Below are 20,547 nucleotides of genomic sequence, written 5' to 3'. Positions count from 1 at the left end.
GCCCATGGCTTACTTCAGTGGAAAGTTATGGTTTGGTAAAGTGGTTTACACTGAATGGCAAGCCATAAGTACTAATTACTGCAGTAAAACTTGGAACAAGAGTTTACAAGGACCGTAATTACTGCCCACCATGAAATGCCATGCATTTATTTTGAGATTTATCTTTGTGCTAATGTCACCATTACAAATAGTTTCATCCTGATAATACACTGTCTTTCAACATCTAATCAACTGTTGCAGTCTAGTTCTGTTTTGTTGACAATAAAAATGGAAATAATATTACAGACTAGCTGCCACAGCTAACATTGTATTTCAATACTTTACTGTAACATGTGATTGACTCCTACGAAAAGCAAGTGGGCTTGGCAAAAAAAACACATTGTGAGTTGGCCTGTGGGCGAGACGAATGAAAGAGTGGCAGCCAAAGGAGGGAACACACCTGAGAAGATGTTCACCACAGAGATAGTGATTAAATCAGCTCATGTGCAAGGAGCTAGATGGATTGTTAAATAGAAGGGCCTTGAGACACGGCCCCTTGCATGGCATATCTATACCAGAAAGGTGCCACAGATTTATAAAAACTAAAAATGTACTTAACATGGTGGTGGCTCAGCAATGTATTGATGTGTGTGTTTTTTCCAACAGTGTGTACCAGCACAACCAGAACAACAAGATGACGAGCGAGAACCTCTCCATCTGTTTCTGGCCCACGCTCATGAAGCCCAACTTCACGGACATGGCGTCCATCACCGCCACCCTGGTGAGCCGCACGCCCATCCAGCCCTTCATCCTGCACTGTCCCACCATCTTCAAGAGCCGCTTGGAGCCGAACTCCTTCCTCCAGCCAGCCGAGGGGAAGCTCATCGATATTGAGGCAGAGCCCGGCAATCTGTGACCTTTTGGATTTTCACTGAAGTCTGTGTATGGTTCGCGGAGCATCAGACTACAAAAGTGATCTTCCGCCATGGGAATTGCGGTACTACTAAAATGATGCAGTATTTCATCTTCAAAAAAGAAAAAAATTACAGCTGCCGTTGTATTTTTTTTTCTTAAATGCCAACTGAAGTGGTTTCCGTCACTTTGTGCACTTTTTTGCGAGATGCTGTTCATAAGAAGTCATCCTTGAAAAGGGATCGGTGCCCTTCAAAGAAAGAAAAACTTTTAAAACAGAAGCACCTTCCAGGAGAGGAAAATAAACGTTCATGTAATCATTCAATTCACACGATTCCATACCATTCTTGGTGTGGCTTCAAGTCTGCCCTTTACCATTAAGAGGTCAACTGCATTTCTGGAAAAAATTTATTTTCTGCTCATGAGACCATGTTTTAGCATACGTCCACACACCGCGAACAGTGGTGTTGATTCGTCAGCCATCAGCCATATGGTAACATCGATTGATAGACATGGACGATGTTTACAATAGTGTTGGACGACTCAGCAGATCGTCGTTCTTTTAATTGGAAGGCTTCAACTATGGCTGGGTCCACACGGTTGTGTGGTCAGGGTATTGTGTGCTTTTATTTCTTCAGTTTTTTCTGGCATTTCATCTTCCAGTAGAGGGCAACAAACCAGCTTCCACTGAGCTCAGTGTGAGTGTAAATACAGAGTTGATAAATGATTGAAGGGTAGCCGTGCTTTCTGTGCACTTGCAGCATGTCCTGGCAGCATGGCTGCTGCAACTGCTGTAGAACATTTCAGTGTTTGTTTTTAGAAAAATGTAAAAAAAAAAATATTGCCATATTTTATTTATGAGCCGTGTGGTTTTTATCACTTTTTCTCTGGACACATCTGTACCAGACTGAACATGAGTGTGGTCATTCACTGCCTGGTCCATTCATCTTGCAAAACTAATCCGTGTACATTTTATATATATATACCTTTCATCATTATATAAATGCTTAAGTTTCAATTAATAAAACCGGTGAGGAACCGAAAGCCTCGGTGTTACAGGATAGGTTTTACAACGATGTTCCATGCCTGGCCTTTTGAAATTGTGTGAAGTGGGGCCTGCTGCGCTTGATTTAGGGTTAGGCTTAAACCGCTGCATTTTAAACCTACTCGGTTGGTGATGTCTTCATTTACTAAATGCAGTGAGCAGCAACCAGTCAAGACTTTGTTTACTATGATAACACGAGCCTGTTCCACTATCGTCGCTCTTGTTGTTAGATCCAGGTTGCAGCGTAATCACGGGCGGACGTTGAGTAACTTATTTTGACGTTATATTAATGAAGTTATTATTTATCACCCACGTGTTTTCAAAAAACTATATTAATTTTGAGAAGATTAGTGCATTGTTTGTTTATACTGGTGTGACAGCTTAACACAGCCTATTGAATGGTATAACCAGAATTCCTCTTGCCGCTTGTGTTACTGCTCCACCTTGTGGTAATTCTTTATCGTTAGCTAGGCAGGACGTTCGATCGTTGACTAACTGCCGTACGAATCGTGGAGGTCGCCCAGTCTCCTGCATCATATCGTTCCACTCCCATGTGTCCACTCCCATGTGCTGCAATGACACTTTGTTGTTTTACAGACGTGTAAGTATTTGATGCTTCATAAATGTGTTAAAAGAATCTGAGTTATGTTTTATTTTTTTTCAGTTTGCACTGACAGCATTCACAAAGTTGAGACGTGTGTTGCCTTGTAGATTTATTTGCCTTCAGTAGCACGCATCGCTATCTCTCTCAAGAGGAGAGCAGACTTTGGCTTTAGACTCATTGTGTGTTGAGATTATCAATATCGATGCAGCATTTGTGCAGTCTATGTACATGGAAGGCAACATTTGTCAGTAATTGTGTGTTGGATCAAACCACACATCCTTGCTTTAGTATGAACATGTTTGATCGCTTATTGTTCTTTTAATGGTGTTCATGTAAATCTCTCTTATTTGACATATGCCTCAAACGGCTTTTGTAAATAGGCAGGTAAGTTTGAAACCGTACAGCTTATGCGAATTAAATTGGTGCACATGTTTAGACCATTCTGTACATTTTAATGGACTTTCCCGACCCTGAGCCGTCTTTCCCAAACAGCAGTCTTGACGACGCACCACGCTCTGCCCCTTTCACATTCACCAACAATCTCAATTTTAAACACAGATTAAATCGGTATATCCTTCACACGTCTGATGATTGCTAAGCACGTTCCATGATTGATTCAACTTCAGGTAAAGATCTGTGTATATTCTCACGTGTTTTTTTAATCATCAGGCGCGTGCAGTGTGCAACGACGATTTGTATTTGAATGGAGGTAATTTGCTATACAGACAAAGTCACGCAGCAGTGGGTCGCGACGACTGGCCTTTGGGAAACCCTATCTTGCATAATGTTGATTTGCATTCGGTAACGTAATACACATGAAATACAGTACAATTTGGCAGTGATTGTCATTGGTTTGTTACAGATTGCGTAACATACCCTATCAAATGCCAATCACGCAGCCACACTCGTACAGAAAGACGAGTAGGAGGATTTTGAGCCAGCGTGCGCATTTGGAGCTTGATCATAACCCTAGCCGCACTTGTCCATGTGCTGGGGCAGCACCTGTGATGGTAACAACATCAAAGTAAACACACCTCTAGTGCCCTTCACACTTCCCGGGAGACGAGTTGCCCACGTGCAGCTCAAGGCACTTAGGAGTGCGACAGTCTCCCCCCCCCCCCCCCCCCCCGATCACGGCTCAGTGAATTGTTGCAGTTTCACTTAAAAAAATTGATTTTGATGAATGTAGTGGCCTCTGGTGGCTGGAGAAAGCACGTAAACGCAATTCATATTACACGTATGAATCGCAAATAATGGATTTTTGCGTGATTCCATGTGAGTGTCGTGAACCAGAAGATTTGATATTAAACGACGAATCGATGTATTATTTACAGCCCTACAACACAAAGTACAGAATTGATGATCTATATGTTACATGCTGGAAATATAATTGACATTACAGTATTTGTTGAACCTAAGTAAATGTGTATTTTGTAACAGTGTAATCCACAAGAAATATAATTGAATCTTTAATTGAAAGTTAGTAATTTATTAGTGTGGTAAAAGTAAAAATACAGGACAGGAATAATTTCTGAGAAGCGAGTTTGTTTGCAAAAATAAAATGTTCACCCCTGATGTACTGCAAGATTTGCTTGGGACGTTGTGGTTAAAACGCCTGTGAAACGTGGGTAAAGTGGATTTTTCCAGAGCGCAGATTTAAATTTGCCTGGCTGTGTTTTGTTTTACATCGCCCAGCTTACGAACGGAGTGAAACAATTCTCAGATTCGGCAAAATATGGCGTGACGGGAGCAACCATCACTTGCATTTTGCTGGTTTGTACGAACTTTACAGCGCCTTGGCTGAACAAAGCATTGAAATTATCTTGAAAGTAATCTTGCAGTAGTCAACCCTGTCTGTTTATTAGGATGTTTTATATTGTGGGATAGGTGTATAACTGCTATCCATTACATTGACGATTTATGATGCAAAATTTGATTTAAAAAAAATCATTAAATTTCTGATGCTCCTCGCCGCTTTGCACTCTGGGTACCCAACCCTCCATCCAGGCCTGTACACACGTTCAAAGTGAGCGCTGGACGACCCCCGGTGAGAATATGGACCATTGTACTTATATTTCGGCAATAAAATTGTGATATAATGATTTAACCACACCTGTGGATGATAGCTTGAATTTATATACCATGTCACAAGGCTCCTAATCATGGGGTCTACAATTATATTGATTTATTTTGCGAGAGTAAGACTTTTTTTTAATGGATAGAATTAATTAAAAAATATATATACCTTTTAAAACACTGTAAATGTCCTTGTCAAGACTGGGGAAAATAATTACAAGTCCTGATTTTCTTCTCTGCAGACGTTATACATCCCAAGACCCTGTACACAATTTAGGTAGAATGAGAAATATATTTAGATTAGAATTCGTGAAGTAATTTTGCATACGTATAATTGGAAACCCAGTGAATAAAAACATTAACATCCCACAGCGTCAATATCTTATTACCAAGGCCCTTTCCGCTGGAAATTTGGATGGAAATTTACAGACATAGCTTACACGACATAATGAACAAATAAAACTGATGAATATGATTTGGGCACGTCAATACTGCACACCGTTGCAAATAAGATTCCATCTCAAGGTGACATGGTTTTTTTAAATATTAAGTGATTTGACAGTTTGGCATGTGCGTGTAAAGATCAGGCTTTCCCGATGAGTCACGCGAAGCGTCATGTTGTTACGCTGTGTCATGTCGTTTAGTGTGAACCCAACTTGCAGACATAAAGCTCTTGTACATTCGTTTGTAGCCTTTACATGCTTTGTTATTCTCATCGACAAAGTTGAACACACGTGTGCTGACAGCCCAGGATGAAAAGCCTAGGTAACATATACTTGGAGGGTGGTGTATGCTTGTAAGCCAGCACTTAGTTGGCAAGAGTTGGTGGATCATTTAGAGATTTGTTAAATTTCCCAAGCCTGCTAACATGTAAAGGCAGCAAGAGATGGTAGCACAGCAATGTTTTGGGGGAATCCAAATTTACGGAGTTTTGAGTGTTATCTTCTCGTATGCATGTGTGTTCTTCATGTGCACAAAAAACACTCCTAAAATATGAATTCTCTAAACATGAGTGCCGGACCATCCTGAAAAAAATATAAAATAAATACGATTATCTTATTTTTCACAATAGAACGAGCTATTTGGTTGTTGTGGTTGTGTATTATTTGGGCATCTGTTCCCAAGGCCCATTTACAAAAAAAGATGCATAAACAGATATCATTGTATGTTGAATTGTTTCGCACCGTACGTAACCAACCGTGCTAATAACAGCGACTGATACGTTGGCCAATAGTAACCACAAAGATATATAACATACAGAAGAATTGCCACAATTTGCGCTCGCACATATACACGGTGCTGTGCCAGAGGTAAGTTTTTTTTTTTATATTTAAGAAAGCAAATGCAGGTTGTTGGGTGCTGAGCGATGAAGTATTCCGGGTTTTGATGGATGTGCTATTCTCGCAGGGCCGTGCCCACATCGCATTTGGAGAACGGTTGTGAAATGTCGTGGTGAGTTTCCGTAGGTTTGTGAAGGTGAAGCGATGAGGGAAGAGGGCACACCACACCACTTCTCTCCTTGGTGCCAAATTTGCTCTCCTTGCCAAATCGACGGCGCGGCGTGTGTCCACGAGGTGGCGCAAGCGAGACGTGAAGAGATCTCTGTGGAAGGGCCGAATTAACGCGGGGGGGGGGGGGGGCTGTAGGGGTTGCAGCAGCCCCGGGGCCTGGGATTTTTTAGGTTGGCCCCCCAAATATATACTGTTTGATAATGGTTGCGTTGCAATACTATTATGCATCCTATAGCGATTTGATAATTCAATGCATAACGTGCTTGTGTATTACTAGTGACGTGCCACAATTTATATAGTTTTCGTTTTAACAATTCGTATATGCAGTAGTTTAAAACTCAAACTAAATAACTAATTATAATTATGTGTTGGGCGAGGGTGCTGCTAAAATAGTAAGAGAGAAAGAATTGCATTTACAATGAGGGACCCCCCCAAAACTACAACAGCCCCGGTCCCTCATCAAAGTTAATCCGACCCTACTCGGAAATTCATTGGTTTTGTGATATCACCTATACCCTCTATGATATCACATATCAATGAAACCCTGCGTGTTTTGTGCGTGAAAAGAACGAGTTTCATAGAAAAACTGTCCCCGTGCTTAAACAAGACTTGTGGTTGGCACTCATTCCGTTTGGTAGGCTGGATAAAGTGGTGGAAATTCTACATTTTTATGAAGGGGGAAAGTTTGCCCATGGAGACATGTAGTTAAGAGGTGCAGCTACTCAGACACTATGAATCCTAAATTGTGTTGTATTGTGATGGCAGTTATGAGTAAAGAATTTCAACAATGGGGGTTACCTCTTAAATGTGGTAGAATTTCTTGCAAAAAGAGGAAGCGTGCTTTTTCAGGACATTCGCACCGACAAAGACTAATCGTACAGCAGAGTTAATTTGTTGACTAATTGCCAAGTGCACGGATCACCCTGTGTTCCAGGGTGCAGTGTATTCCTGCTGCAGAAGCGTTCTGTGATGACGTTATATAGCTTGGCGGTGAATTGTTATTCAGTGGTTCTGAACAGAAGGTACAAAACACAACCGATGGGCATACTGCATCAAAATGCGTTGAGCCACCTTAAAAAAAGCTACTTGAAGTATCCGTTCGTAAAGGTCTATGCTGTTTACGCTTATTTTAACACGTAACATGTCTGAATGTCCGTTTACGGTTGAATCTCCACGTTGAGTTTACAATAACTAGCGCGTGTAAAAGTCAATGTGCGTGTGCTTTGTGACACGATTTCGTATTAATCATCTGGATCGCTATATATAGAGCTCTTCGTTCACACAATTAGAATATTTATATTTTATCAATTAATGAGGCCAGCTCTGTAGAGATGTAGGAATATGTACCAGTGGATTTGTGAATTGCAGTATTTTTAGTATGGATTTGCTGAGTAATAAATAGGCCCTTGTATATGTTATGGACAGTATTAGCGTTTGACAGGGTCAGGTATACATTGTAATGAAAGTACGTTTAAAGGTTTGGAAGAAAAAAAGGTAACTAACGATTTCCGGCAATAAATGAGCATGCCCTATAATGGCCTGATGTATACATTTACGTACAGCTGTAGTTAAAACCCTGCTTGCTGTACAATAAATTTTGCTAAATATGCCTATTGCGTGGTCTCAATTTGACAAATGTTATTTTTACTGTGTTCAAGATCAACATGTTAAAACGGCACTCACTTTCACGTCAACACACCTCACTCACATCCCTCCTTTTGGCAGATCCTGCATTAGTCGGCAACTGACCTCCAATGCCCCATTATATATAATTATCATCACTACCTAACTTTAGGTGTTCCCCTTGATCGCCAACTTTCAGGTGCCACTACAGTGGTTGCTGATCTCGAGGCGTTATTCAAATGCCAGTCGCTATTACATGCCCTCCAACCTATTACCTGCTGCACCCATCATAACCTCTTTCCCTGATTACATTTACAATGTCTTCTTGACACGTTCAGTTTCGAACTACCATGCAGCTTCCCATTTAATACATCCTGTAACAGTGCACACATGCCTCAATCTCAGCCCCTTTATAATTACATCCACAACATTTAATCGGCATTTTTGTTTATTCTGAACTTCCAAGTTGCCTGTCCTTTCACTTGGTGAAATTTCTATCACCCTCCGCATTCAACTGTTATTAAAATTCCAGAAACGTTTTTTTTTCTAGCTACTTTGTTAAGGGTTATCTGCACGTATTAAAAATGAAGGGCTGTGTCACAGTTCAAAGAGAGCTATATTTTACACGTGGGACGTTATTTTATTAAACCGTAGGTATCTATTAAATAAGTCACATGATGAGAAATGCATTTTTTATCTAAAAGTACGCTTGGAATCTTAAAAGCATTACTTAGGTTGCCCAGATAAAAAAGCAAAACTTTTCCATGTAATCAATTAGCACCATAATCGAACCATTAATTTACGTGGGCGTCGCCTGTGAACCAGCATTCCCAGAGATAAGACAGTTTTTTTGTTTAAGTCGCCACGGGCAGCGCTGCCCTGAACTGCCTGGAGGCCTGGGGATTGGAGGCTCATTCGTGACAAAAAAAACAGACTCGTTATGGGGGCCTTCATTTGTGTGAGGCCCGGGGCAAATTACCCTCTTTACCAACAACCTCTACCGCCGTCGGCAGCTGTGGCCACAGGTCAGTACAAACGTGTGGTTTTAGCCGTAGAACTCGTCTTCATCACACAAGAGGGCTTGCTGTCGCGGCTTGCCCCGGAATGTGTTTTTGTATGCTCATTCCACCAGCAGCATCACAGACAAGCACAGCCAGATCTCACATTTCAAATTTCTGGTGATGGTTAATAAATGCAACGTTTATCGAGATGCGAACGCATTCTGTCGCGTACAGTTTTAGCACGCAACAGAATGTATGCAAATCAAGACAAGCAGGCTGCAATGTCAATGCTGAACTTTGGAAAGGCAGACCCGCAATCTGGGCCTTTGGTCAGGATGGTAATTAAAATGTACGCACATGTGCAACCTGCTCCCCTCATTTATCATCGCCAGTCATGATTAATGCACTGCTGCATGAAGGCCTCTCAAAGCCACCGCCAATCCAGAATCCTGCGACATAATCCACCTCCACGAACCGATACCGTCTCGAACGCGTTCCATTGCTTTTCCTACCCACCAGAAGCTAAGTGGGTTTTGGGTCGACGTGATGTTGGGAACTTATAATGCAGTAGTCACAATCGTATCCCCCCTCCCACCCCCAAAAAAAAAATCGCTAAATCTCAAACTTGTTTTTCAGGATGATGCTACATTGGAATGTTTGGCCAAAGCCATGAATATTTAGCTTCGTACAGGAGGCAACTAGGGAGAAGACCCGCCGCACAGCACTGAGATTTGGCCACACCTCCCATACCCACGCCGATAATACCCGGCAAGCGATGTGGTGGTCACCCATCCAAGTGCTCATTCGACTCAAAGCTGCTTAGCTTCCAGGATCTGACAATATACAACCAAGACACATGTCATTGAATGATAACGCGCGTAATATTTCACGTACATAAATGACATGACCGTGACTCTTAAGGCGTGGAGATCGGCTGCATGCGGGGTGATTTGGCTGCATGCGGGGTGATTTGGCCGAAGGCGATGATGCCTCTGTGGTCTTGTTGCAGCAACATCTGTTAAACACAAAGTCGGTGTGAGGCGCAGTGGTTAGCGCCCTGCGCTACGAACCCGGCCATCAGTTCGATTCCTACTCACGGCCGACACCAGTGGACGATTATATTATCTGAACCAGTCCTGGGCCTCCCCGAAGTTAACTCAGCCTCCAATGAGGACCTCGTGCCCCGTGTAAACATCGCCACTGGGGAAACAAAGGCGACCGGGCGTGGTGTTGGCCGCCCACCCCATCGTATGTCGTACCGGCCTTCTCAGGTGGATCGCTAAGCGCACTTGTCCCAAAAGTCTGTTAAGGCTATACGGGGGATCTTTGTCCACGTGCTGACACGAGTTGGCACGTTGTGGCTTCCGGTAATGTTTCGTGTCTGTTATTTGAGCGTCCAGTCCTTTCTCCTGTGCGTTTGCTTGACTAATGTTATGTATTTAAGTGCGCGTATGGTTTTTGTGTGTGTGTGTATACAGTAACTGTGTCTAGAAATACAGGTGAGGGCGGGCCCCGCTCTGCTCCAGGTGGATGGGTGTGGCGCACCTCTCTTCTCTCTCTGTTGTTGAAGCCACGTGTCCCCCGGCGCATGAGACCCACGAAGTGCATTCACATCGGGGCCCGTGTGCTCCTGTGCAGCAGATTGTAGCCCCTGCGTTTGGGGAGTTAAGCTCTTGCTGAGTGGTGGGAGTGTGTGGGGGGGGGAGATCCTTCTCCCTCTCTCTCTCTCAATCTCTCCGGGTCCACCCACCAAACCTCTCAACTATGCCGAGCCAAGAGGGAGACCCCGGTCAGGGTGCGAACCTGACCGCGTGGCTTCGCGTGGCGTCGTCGCGACTCAGGGAGCTGGAGGCGTCTGTGCAGAGGGACCTGGGATGGACGCGCAGGGAAGCGCACCTCCAACAGCTCAAGGTAACTTGGGTTCGCATCAGAGACCGGTGGGGGGGGTGCGTTCCTATTCCTTAAACCCGTGCGTTCCTGTTCCTTAAACCGTGCTTGTGTGGCCAGGTTTGTATAAATATATTGTGTGCGTCATGTCTGCGGGTTGTTGCTCTTGCATTGTACATCAGCCATATGAAATAAGATGATGTTCCGGTAAAGGTTGTGTGTCTGTGTGGGATTAGATTTGTGTGAGGAGCGGTGGTGAAGCGATTAGCGCTACGCTGCGCTATGGATCCGACGATCCGAGTTCGATTTCCGCATCACGGCCAACACCGGTGGCGATTATCTGAACCTGGTCCTGGGCCTCCCCTAGGTCGACTCAGCCTCAAATGAGTACCTAGTGTGCGGGCCTTAATAGGTGCGCGGTAACAGCACTTGCCCCAACAGTCTGTTAATGCTTTATACGGGGTGATTGTTTTTATTTTGTACATCTTGATTAACACCCGACGTGCCTCTTACTTTCCGGCGAACCAAAACGGTGCGCGTGCCGCGTGTAAGGTTAAAATTAAATGACCATATTCATAATACTGTACACGTTTTTGGGTTAGATCGCGTTATTTATAAATGTGTCGTAACCCTCCACCACCCCACACGGCCAACCGGCAAAAAAGTGTCACGTTGAGAAAAGACAAAATAGTTCATTGCTACTTTAGCCCACCGGTGTGTTGAAGAGTGAATCCACATACACCGGTGGGCTAAAGTAGTGAACTCTTTTTGTCAACGCGACACTTTTTTTGCCGATTGGCCGTGTCGGGTGGTGGAGGGTTACGCCACATTTATAAATAACGCGATCTAACCCAAAAAACTTTATAATGATGAATAATATTGGTCGCGAAAGCCGACTAAGTGTTTAAACTAAATGACCATACTTCACCGCGCTGGAGGGGTGTAGCAGATTGGTGAACGCGGTGGAATCAAAGGTGGGGGCAGTAACGTTTCACCCCCCCCCCGGCCGCAGCCTATAGCACCTGTTTAACACACGTTGTTGGGTGTGGGCCCCATCCTGGCAATAATCCAGACTCAAGCCAGCTTAGCTTCCACGAGCTGCAGAGATTGTGGCCGCGGTACCGGTAAAACATTTTGTCATCTACACGTTGCTCGGTTATGGAGATGTTTGACCATACTTCACCACGCTGGTCACTGAAGTTTTGCGGGGGTCGAGGGGAGGGGAGGCGTTAGCCGTGGCGAGGAATCGAACTCCGTGGTAATGCTACCCTCGTGCCTCAAAGCAAGTAGGGTCTGGGTTTGATTCTATGTGTGGAGAGTGATTATATACACTATTAGCTGTACTACCCGGCTTCGTCCGGGACTTGGATTCACCACGCCCGGCCGCCTTTGTCTCCCCAGTGGCGATGTTCACACACCACACTACTCGTTTGAGGCTGTGTCGACCTAAGGGAGGCTCAGGACCGGTTAAAATAATCGTCACCGGTGGTGGCCGTGAGCGGGAATCGAACTCGGGTCGCCGGGTTCGTAGCGCAGCGCGCTAAGCGCTACACTACAATGCGTTACGCTTCCACACACAGACACAGACACACACAAACAGACACACACAGACAGACACACACACACAGACACACACACACACATACAGACACACACACAGACACAGACACACACACAAACAGACACACACAGACAGACACACACACAGACAGACACAGACACACAGACAGACACACACAGACAGACATACACAGACAACAACCGCCATTCGCCACTAAGTGGCGGTGACGTCACCACGACGCTTGTGCCAGGCTATGTGCACCCTGAGGCCACGTGAAGTGTCGAACGCCCGCTGGCAGGAGGTCACGGGGCAGACCCAGGTGCAACGGGTCGACTGACTGAGATGACTGGCTGATGCACCACCTGTGCCCCCTACTGTGGCAATCTGCTGTGCTTTAGCCACCCGGCGCTCCGCTCGTTGTTGTGAGCGTCACTCCTCCGCCCTCCGTTGTTGTTGGAGGGCGACTGCCTCCAACTGCCCAGTAGCGTCCTTCACGAGCCTCCTCCACAGAGGCCGATCTTGACACCGCTGGTACCAGTCATCGGTAAGTGCACTCAGCTCCACGTCCTCCTGTACCACATCACTCCATCTCTTCTCTAGCATGTGCCGCGCCCGCTTAGCCCCCTCAATCCGGCCGAACAAAAGCTGTTTCGGCATGCGGTGGCTGGGCATGCGGGCTACATGACCCAGCCATCGCAGCCTTCCCCACCGGAGGAGCTCACCGATGGGACCTTGCCCAGATCTTTCAAGGATTTGTGAGCTCCTCACACAATCCAGTCTGGTTAAACCCAGGATGGATCGTAGGCAGGCCAGCCTAAATGTTTCTAACCGGCGAAGATGTTCCATTAGGGGGGTCCACGTTTCGCAAGCGTAGAGAAGGGAGGGAATGACCGTGGCCGAGAAGACCTGAAGCTTAGTGCGGAGCGACAGACCAGGTAGCTTCCACACAGCGTTACGCAACCGATGAAAAGATATTGCCGCTCGACTGATTCGGAGTGAGACCTCTGCTGTGAAACTGGAGCCAGTCATAAGCACACTGCCCAGGTATGGGAAACTCTCCACTCTCTCCACAACTGCCCCATCACCGATTGGGAGTTGTGGGGGTGGAGTGTCCGATGGTACAAAATACCCAGGCAGGTACTTAGTTTTGGTGGGGCTGATGGTAAGGCCCCACCTTTAGTGGCATGCTCCAGTCTCAGCAGCAGCGCCTCCAACTCCTCCTCTGAATGAGCAGCTATTACCAAATCATCAGCATACATAACATGGTTGAGCAATAGGGAGCCATCCCTTGACCGCACCCGGGCATCGATCAGCCTCCCATTATATCTGTACCATATGGAGATTCCCCCGGTACAGCTATTGAAGGCTTCACAAACTACGTGGTCAAAATAGATGTTAAATAATGTGGGAGCCAGAGGACATCCCCGTCGCACCCCAAGGTGTGACACGTAGTTTTACCCGGGCCTGCTCACCATCATGAAGGTCCTTGATGATCGTGAGCAGAGGGTCAGGTACTCCAAAAGCACGAAGAACAACCTAGAGCCCAGGCCTACTGATGGTATCATAGGCCTTGACCAGGTCAATAAAGCAGAGATGTAGGTCTTGTTGGACTTCCCTACACCTCTGCTGTAGCAGACGGACAGAAAATATGGCATCTGTGCAGGACCGCCCTTTCCTGAAACCGCATTGTGGCTCCGCAAGCCTCTCCTCAGCGTGCCTGGCAAGGCGATGCTGAATAATCCTTGCCAGGACCTTTCCCGGCACACTGAGGAGTGAGATGCCCCTGTAGTTGTTACAGTCTGTGCGGTCCCCCTTCTTAAAAAGGGGGACCACCAGGGCATCCTTCCAATCCTGCGGAACCCGTCCAGTGGTCCAGACTGTTGTTATGATGTCATATAGGGCAGTCTGTGCACAAACGCCGCCCTCCCTCAGCATTTCGCTTGGGAGATCATCTCTGCCCGCTGCCTTTCCTGGTCTCAGACTCCGGATCGCCTTCAGTACTTCCTCAACAGATGGCACCTCAGCCAGCCACTCACAGGGGGTAACTTCTTCCAATATTTGAGGCACCGCAGCCTCAGCAGGGTCATCCTCACTTTGTGCCACGATGTTTTCCTGGCTGAGGGATTTTCCCTCCCCCAGGACCTCACAGAAATGCTCAGCAAATCTGCAAACCTGTTCCTGGGGGTTGGAGATTGGGTCACCGTTTTTTTCCCCTAATGATGGTAATAGGAGTGGCGCTGCAGATTACTTTTTTGATGGAATTAAATAGAGATTTGTGATCACGGGCCACTGAGGCAGACTCCATCTCCTCAGCAACCCGCGACCACCACCCATCCTTGCAGCGCCTCACGGCTCTCCGAACCTCAGAGCGAAGGCTGTGGTAAGCCTCCTCATTCTCTGACGTGGGATTCTGTAGCCGATGACAGTGGGCCTGTCGCTTTTTCTCAACCATCCTGAACACCTCCTCTGTCAGCCAGGGTCTCTGGGGAGGTCTGGACCGCGTACCCAAAGCAGCCATTGCAGCTGCATGAGTCACAGTCCTAAACCTCGCCCATTTACCCTCGACATCAGGAGGAGTCGGGGACGATGCCAATCCCAGCCGCAAGCGATGATGAAATTCTCGCTTGCAACTTTCATCAGATAACTGAGACCAGGCCACTTTAGGTTGGAATGGGGTCCTGGGTGTACACCCACCACCGGAGTGGAAGAATGGCAGGCGCATCTTACAGATGACTAGTCGATGGTCAGAGGGCAGATCAGCTCCACGGTAGGTCCTGGTGTCGAGGACATGGGCTCGCATTCGCTGGTCCGTCACTATGTAGTCCAGCAGATGTTCTTGCTTGGACCCGGCATGCATCCATGATGTTGTGTGGATGCGCCGATGCCGGAACAGCGTGTTGGTAATTACAAGCCCATGGGCTGCACAAAAATCTAGCAGCATCCTACCGTTGTTATTGAGCTGATCTGGCCCATGCCCTCCAATCACTCCAGACCAGGTGCCAGTATCATGACCAACTCGGGCATTGAAGTCACCCAACATGATGACTCTGTCCCGAGGGGCCACTTTAGCCAGCACCTGTGACAGGAGGTCATAGAAGGCATCTGACTCATCGGCTTTGCCTGCATCCCTCCACGGATGTTCATCTTCGGTGGGGGCATAAGTAACCACGACCACAATTCCTCGCCTCCGGTTGATGGGAAGGCGAGCCCAAAGTAGCCTGGGGCTTACAGCTTCCCACACCTCACCGCCACGCTCCCACGCCTCCTTCATTCTTTTGTTCAAAAGAAGAGCCACACCCTGTTGTTTGGCAGTCTGCTGCCCCGAGTAGAGGACTGTCCACCCCTCTCATGGTGGCAGGAGCCAGAGGCGGTCCACCGGACCTCTTGAATGCCACATAGATCCAGGCGGTACCGGTCCAGCTCCCGACAGAGGAGTGGCAGCCTCTCCTCCGCAGTGAGCGTTCGAACATTCCACGTGGCCACCCATAGTGGTTTTTCGTTGTTTCTGGAGGAGCCCCGAGGGTAGATATTCAATCTTCTGGCTCCGCCAATTGGGGTTTGGCCAGGAGACGTCATAGACGCCTGGCCCCCCGGGGCCTCCAGCGTAAGCTTAATAGTTATATACTTAATTCGCCGTTTAGTGGTAATTAATTGAAGGTGGAGGGGTTACCAGCCCCTCGCACCCGTCCAGAGCCCCCGTTTAGCCCCTGTGGTGGACACATATGCCATGAGAGGAGGAGCCAATCACAATTGGACCTCCCCCCACAGCGCTGTCCACGACAGAGTTGCCCGTCCGGCACCGCGAGGAGGTAGGGGGTTGTTTTGCCGGACACACACAGACAGACACACACAGACAGACACACACAGACAGACACACACAGACAGACACAGACAGACACACACAGACAGACACACACAGACACATACACAGCGCGCTAACCACTACACTACAATGCGTTACCCTTCCACATGTGAGGGTCACGTGACAGATTTGACGTCACAGCTCACTTGCCGTGCAAAAAATAAATGCATTATTGAGCTCCCCCCCCCCCCAAAAAAAAAAGTGTATTTTTCTAACTTTTGCATGGTGTACAGTCTGTAAAGTACCCACATGGTAAATTTCCAGTTTGTTGCATGTCAGGAAGTACGCTAAACATTTTGAACAGACACACATAATCACAACTTTGCCTTTTATATATATGGAAATGTAACACGATTTTTGTTCCTGGATAGTGTTATTTTCTAATTGCTTATGCCTCAAAAGTATAGAAAATGGCTATTATTCCCCAAAAACTTTGCTTTTGTGACCAGGACTTTATGTGAAGGAATGACACAAATGCACACCACGTTTTCTCACTGAAAATAGGTACATTTCAAAATATCACTGTCCTGGTCACAAAAGCAAAATTTGTGGGGAATAATAATAGCCATTTTCTGTACTTTGAGGCATAAGCAATTAGAAAATAACAGTTACTATCCAGGAACAAAAAAATAAATACATTTCTTCCACACTGTTATTAATGGAGTGGATTATTAACTTGGCTTTTGTGTCCTGGTCACAAAAGCAAAGTTTGTGGGGAATAATAATAGCCATTTTCTATACTCTTGGCGGCATAAGCAATTAGGAAAATAACACTTACTACCCAGGAGCAAAAAAATAAATGTTTATTATTACACAGTGATTGTGCTAATTAGAGTTGAACGTCGCTAATTACGCACAGGGCGATTGTTCGACTGCTTCCGCTCGACACCACGTGAGGTGACGAAACAAAAGTAGCTACGCGTGATGTCAGTGTTAAATACTGTCTATGGTACTCGATACACTCCATGCAACTTAATGTAAATACTGCACGTGTATATAGATCGCCCCATCGTGCAGAATCTTCGGGAGTGGAGTGGTTAAGTACGGTACAGTGAATGCGGCAAGTCTTTAAAGTAGGATAATTTTGTCTGTTTGTACGTTTATGCCCAATTTAATATAGTCAACGCACTTAAATCACTATCAAAACAACATGCACAACACCTAAAAACAATGTTATCAAGAACGTGCAAAAATAATGATGCGATTATTTGGCATTTTTGAAAACCCGGCGCACCCTCCCCTCCCGAAGCAGCCGGATAATCGACGATTAATCGACTGCATCTCCCTGTTCAGCATGGGTTTGCCTCTGGGGTTTCCTGCCATAGCCACAGATAAACCCCCACACACCCATAGCTGTCAACCCATACGGTTCATCCCGTATTCTTGTGCAGGGAAATTGAGTTTTAAGCCGTTTCAATACGGGCAAAAAAAAATGTTTGTCTATTTGTTTATGTTTCTCCCTCGTGATGGGACTTTGCAGGGTGAACGTTGAGATTCATAAGGGCACGGGGTGACCACTAATGTTTGAATTGGTCTGTAATAAGGAGGCACTTATGAGGGGTTGGCGGGTATGCATACCGTGGAACTTGTCTTGGCCAAACATCCCCAATGGTGAAAAATCGCACCCCCTCCACCACCCCCCTACTGAGACCGACTTGGCATGACCCTCATGGAACATCACCATCGTCTTGAGACTGGGTTAGGCTTTTCTTGGCTTTAGAAGCGGAGTGGATATCATGGGAATAAAATAATAATCGGGACGGTGTTTCTGAAAATACTGCCGCCCAAGCCAACCCGGACGGCTTGTTCAGTTCTGTTTCTAAGTGGAGCGCGACAGCTCCAAAGACAACCTGACAATAGTGCAATGTTTAATGTTCAGCTTGTTGGTCAATTCTGCCCTGTCTGTGTAAGCAGTGAAAAAAGCACATTCCGGTGTGCGGCGCTTACAATTCCCGCTCAAAAACAACAACTGCCATCATTTTGTAAATCGACACCGTTTGTAAATCGGTGATTGTCCGCCAAAATTAGCATTGAGACAGTGCTCAACAACTCCTGCTTATAGCCCTGCGCCAGTGGTGGAAATTCTACATTCCTTGTGCTGGATACGAGTCTCTCTGTTGGACAACCACTGTTGACTGCCCCCCCCCCCCCCAAAGTGGCACTTATTTTATCGACCCCAAAGGGATGGTGGGCTGAATCAGCCCCCAACCAGGATTTGAACTCGCAACCCTTCTGCTTGTGAGCCGCTCGCTCTGGCGCTGAACCACGGGGCTGGTCAGGTAAATTTCTACAAGAAACTATCACCGCACTAATTTAATTAAATGCCTACTTCGTTCCCGAGACCTGTTCGTAAGTCGGACGGTTCGTAAGTCTGAACACAGCAATGTGCAGTATTTAAGTGCCCATACGGTCAGTGTTATGAAATGTGTTACAGTTCAACACACAGTCGGAAGCATTGTGAAACTCATAATTAATAGCAAATATTTACACTTGCATGTAACACCAAAATAAATTCTGTATAGTAAGTAAAACAGAAAATAAATTAACATAAAAATAGTTTTATTTTCACTTACCTTGAGCCCTGATGTTAGCTTGTAGTCAAAAGGTGGACAATGAGTCGACACAATTGCACACACACACACACACGGGGCACGCGTGCACACACAGACACACACAAAGACACACGCCCCAATGCCCCGTATAGCCTTAACAGGCTGTTGGGGCAAGTGCTGTTACCAAGCGGCGCCTATGAAGGCCGGCACTGTGGCACACGATGGGGTGAGTGGCCAGCGCCTTTCTCGCCCCAGTGCCAATGTCTACACACTGCACCAGGTACTCGTTTGAGGCTGAGTTGACCTAGAGGAGACCCAGGTCCCATTCAGACAATCGTCAGTGGTGTTGATCGTGAGCAGGAATTGAACTTCGGTCACCAGGTTGGTAGCACAGCACGCCGACCGTTGCACTACCGCTCACCCCCACACACGCGGCGCACACAAAGACTCCCCTATAGCCAAAGTAGACTGCAGGAGCAAGTGCTGTTGGCGAGTCGCACTTGGGAAGGCCGGTACGGCGCATGTGTTGATGTTAACACACCACGCCAGGCACTGGTGTTGGCCTTGAGCAAGAATTTAACTCGGGTTGCCGCTTTCATTGCGCTACTTGCTAACCGCTGCACTACCACTTCCCACACACTCACCCTCACACACGCACACGCAAATACTCACTCCCAGCGCGAGGCCGACTCATTACACGTAGTGGAGAATGCTCCTCTGAACAAAATAGTTCCCTGGTTCAGTTTGCAATTGCGAGTTCGTGTTTAAAGTCAATGTTTTTTTTTATTATACTTCATGGGAGCTGGTTCGTAAGTACGGGCGTTCGTAAGTCTGGCGTTTGTAAGTCGAGGACTGTCCGCATCATGCTTTGAGACAATTGTCCTCTATAGCTGAAGGTTAATCGGGAGCTGTCGAAGACACGTGTGGAGTTTGCGTGTTCTCCCCCTGTTCTGAATGAGTTTCCTCCATATATATGGTAACTGGTATTGACCAAAAACATTCCTATGCTGAAAAATTATCTGAAAATTTACTCAATTAGGATCACACTTGGCAGCATGGTCCCCGACTGCAGAACAGTTGGCAGAACCCTCATGAACACGGGTCTTGAGACTCAGGCTTTCATGGCTTTAAACCAAACGATTAGCACGGTTGGCTACGTACAGTGCGAAATGATTTCAACATCCATACATATAATAATGATGATTATTCTTTTATGCTGGTTGCTTGGAATCATATTTTATATATTTACACGATCTAATCCAATAAACCTGTATTATGGATGATTTTGGTCGCGAAAGCCTACGTGTTAAACTGCTTGGGATTGCGTGCCCTGCTTCAGTGCGTTCTGTACGTCTGTTGAAACGTAAGTTGACGTACAAAAAACAAAACTGTGGCCCGATGGTGACAGCGATTGCTCGACTAATACTTCAGCCGCGGTTATATTCGTCGTCGTCGTCGTAAGCAAGGTAAGGTAAAACGTTCGGTGACACAATGGAAGTGCAAAGTGCTTAGTTGACAAGAGTCGCTGGAAGTTGTGGACGAGCCCTCGCTGACGTCCCCCGGGAGCGGAGGGAGCTGGGGCGTCTCGTGGTTCAGGACTTCCAATTCCAGCCAGCAGCTGTTGCTGCCGCTGAGCCCACGGCCCCCTGTTCCCATGTGGTCAGTGGCCGACAAGAAACAACTTCAGTGGAATTTCCACTTAGCTTGTTGATCAAAGCGGCAAAATGTCAAAGCAGGCGATTAAAAAAATACGTATTTTTGTAATTTAAAATTCTAAAAGTTTACTCCTGAGATTTTTAGATTTCAGATTTTGGGTCCAATGAGCTGCTTGGCTCTATGTCACGTGGGACCTGCAACAGTATGGATGTCATAATAATTATAATGCTGGATATCGGCATCCACATATTGTGTTCTCACAAGGGTTTGTTACACCA

At 46.3% G+C, this 20,547-nt stretch overlaps 2 protein-coding genes across 4 annotated transcripts in view; both read left to right on the top strand.

Annotated features, from left to right (window-relative positions):
• The window catches only part of LOC116948445 (rho GTPase-activating protein 5-like), a 38,492-nt gene extending 30,756 nt beyond the window's left edge, over positions 1-7,736 (top strand). Inside the window, exon 7 of the mRNA XM_032965126.2 lies at positions 646-7,736. Coding sequence (XP_032821017.1) covers positions 646-895 — 250 coding nt within the window. The 3' untranslated portion in view covers positions 896-7,736. The remainder of the gene's footprint in view (positions 1-645) is intronic.
• Positions 7,737-9,159: 1,423 nt separating this feature from the next.
• Positions 9,160-20,547, top strand: part of LOC116948443 (uncharacterized) — a 69,771-nt gene continuing 58,383 nt past the window's right edge. For all 3 annotated transcript variants that reach the window (XM_076071529.1, XM_076071530.1, XM_032965124.2), the window contains exon 1: positions 9,160-10,662. In XM_076071529.1, the coding sequence (XP_075927644.1) occupies positions 10,516-10,662 (147 nt within the window). In that variant the 5' untranslated portion in view covers positions 9,160-10,515. The remainder of the gene's footprint in view (positions 10,663-20,547) is intronic.

The sequence above is a fragment of the Petromyzon marinus genome, chromosome 33, assembly GCF_048934315.1.
Source record: "Petromyzon marinus isolate PM22_M1 ecotype Great Lakes invasive population chromosome 33, UKy_Petmar_22M1.pri1.0, whole genome shotgun sequence".
Taxonomy (NCBI): domain Eukaryota; kingdom Metazoa; phylum Chordata; class Hyperoartia; order Petromyzontiformes; family Petromyzontidae; genus Petromyzon; species Petromyzon marinus.
This window is presented reverse-complemented; position numbering and strand designations above follow the sequence as displayed.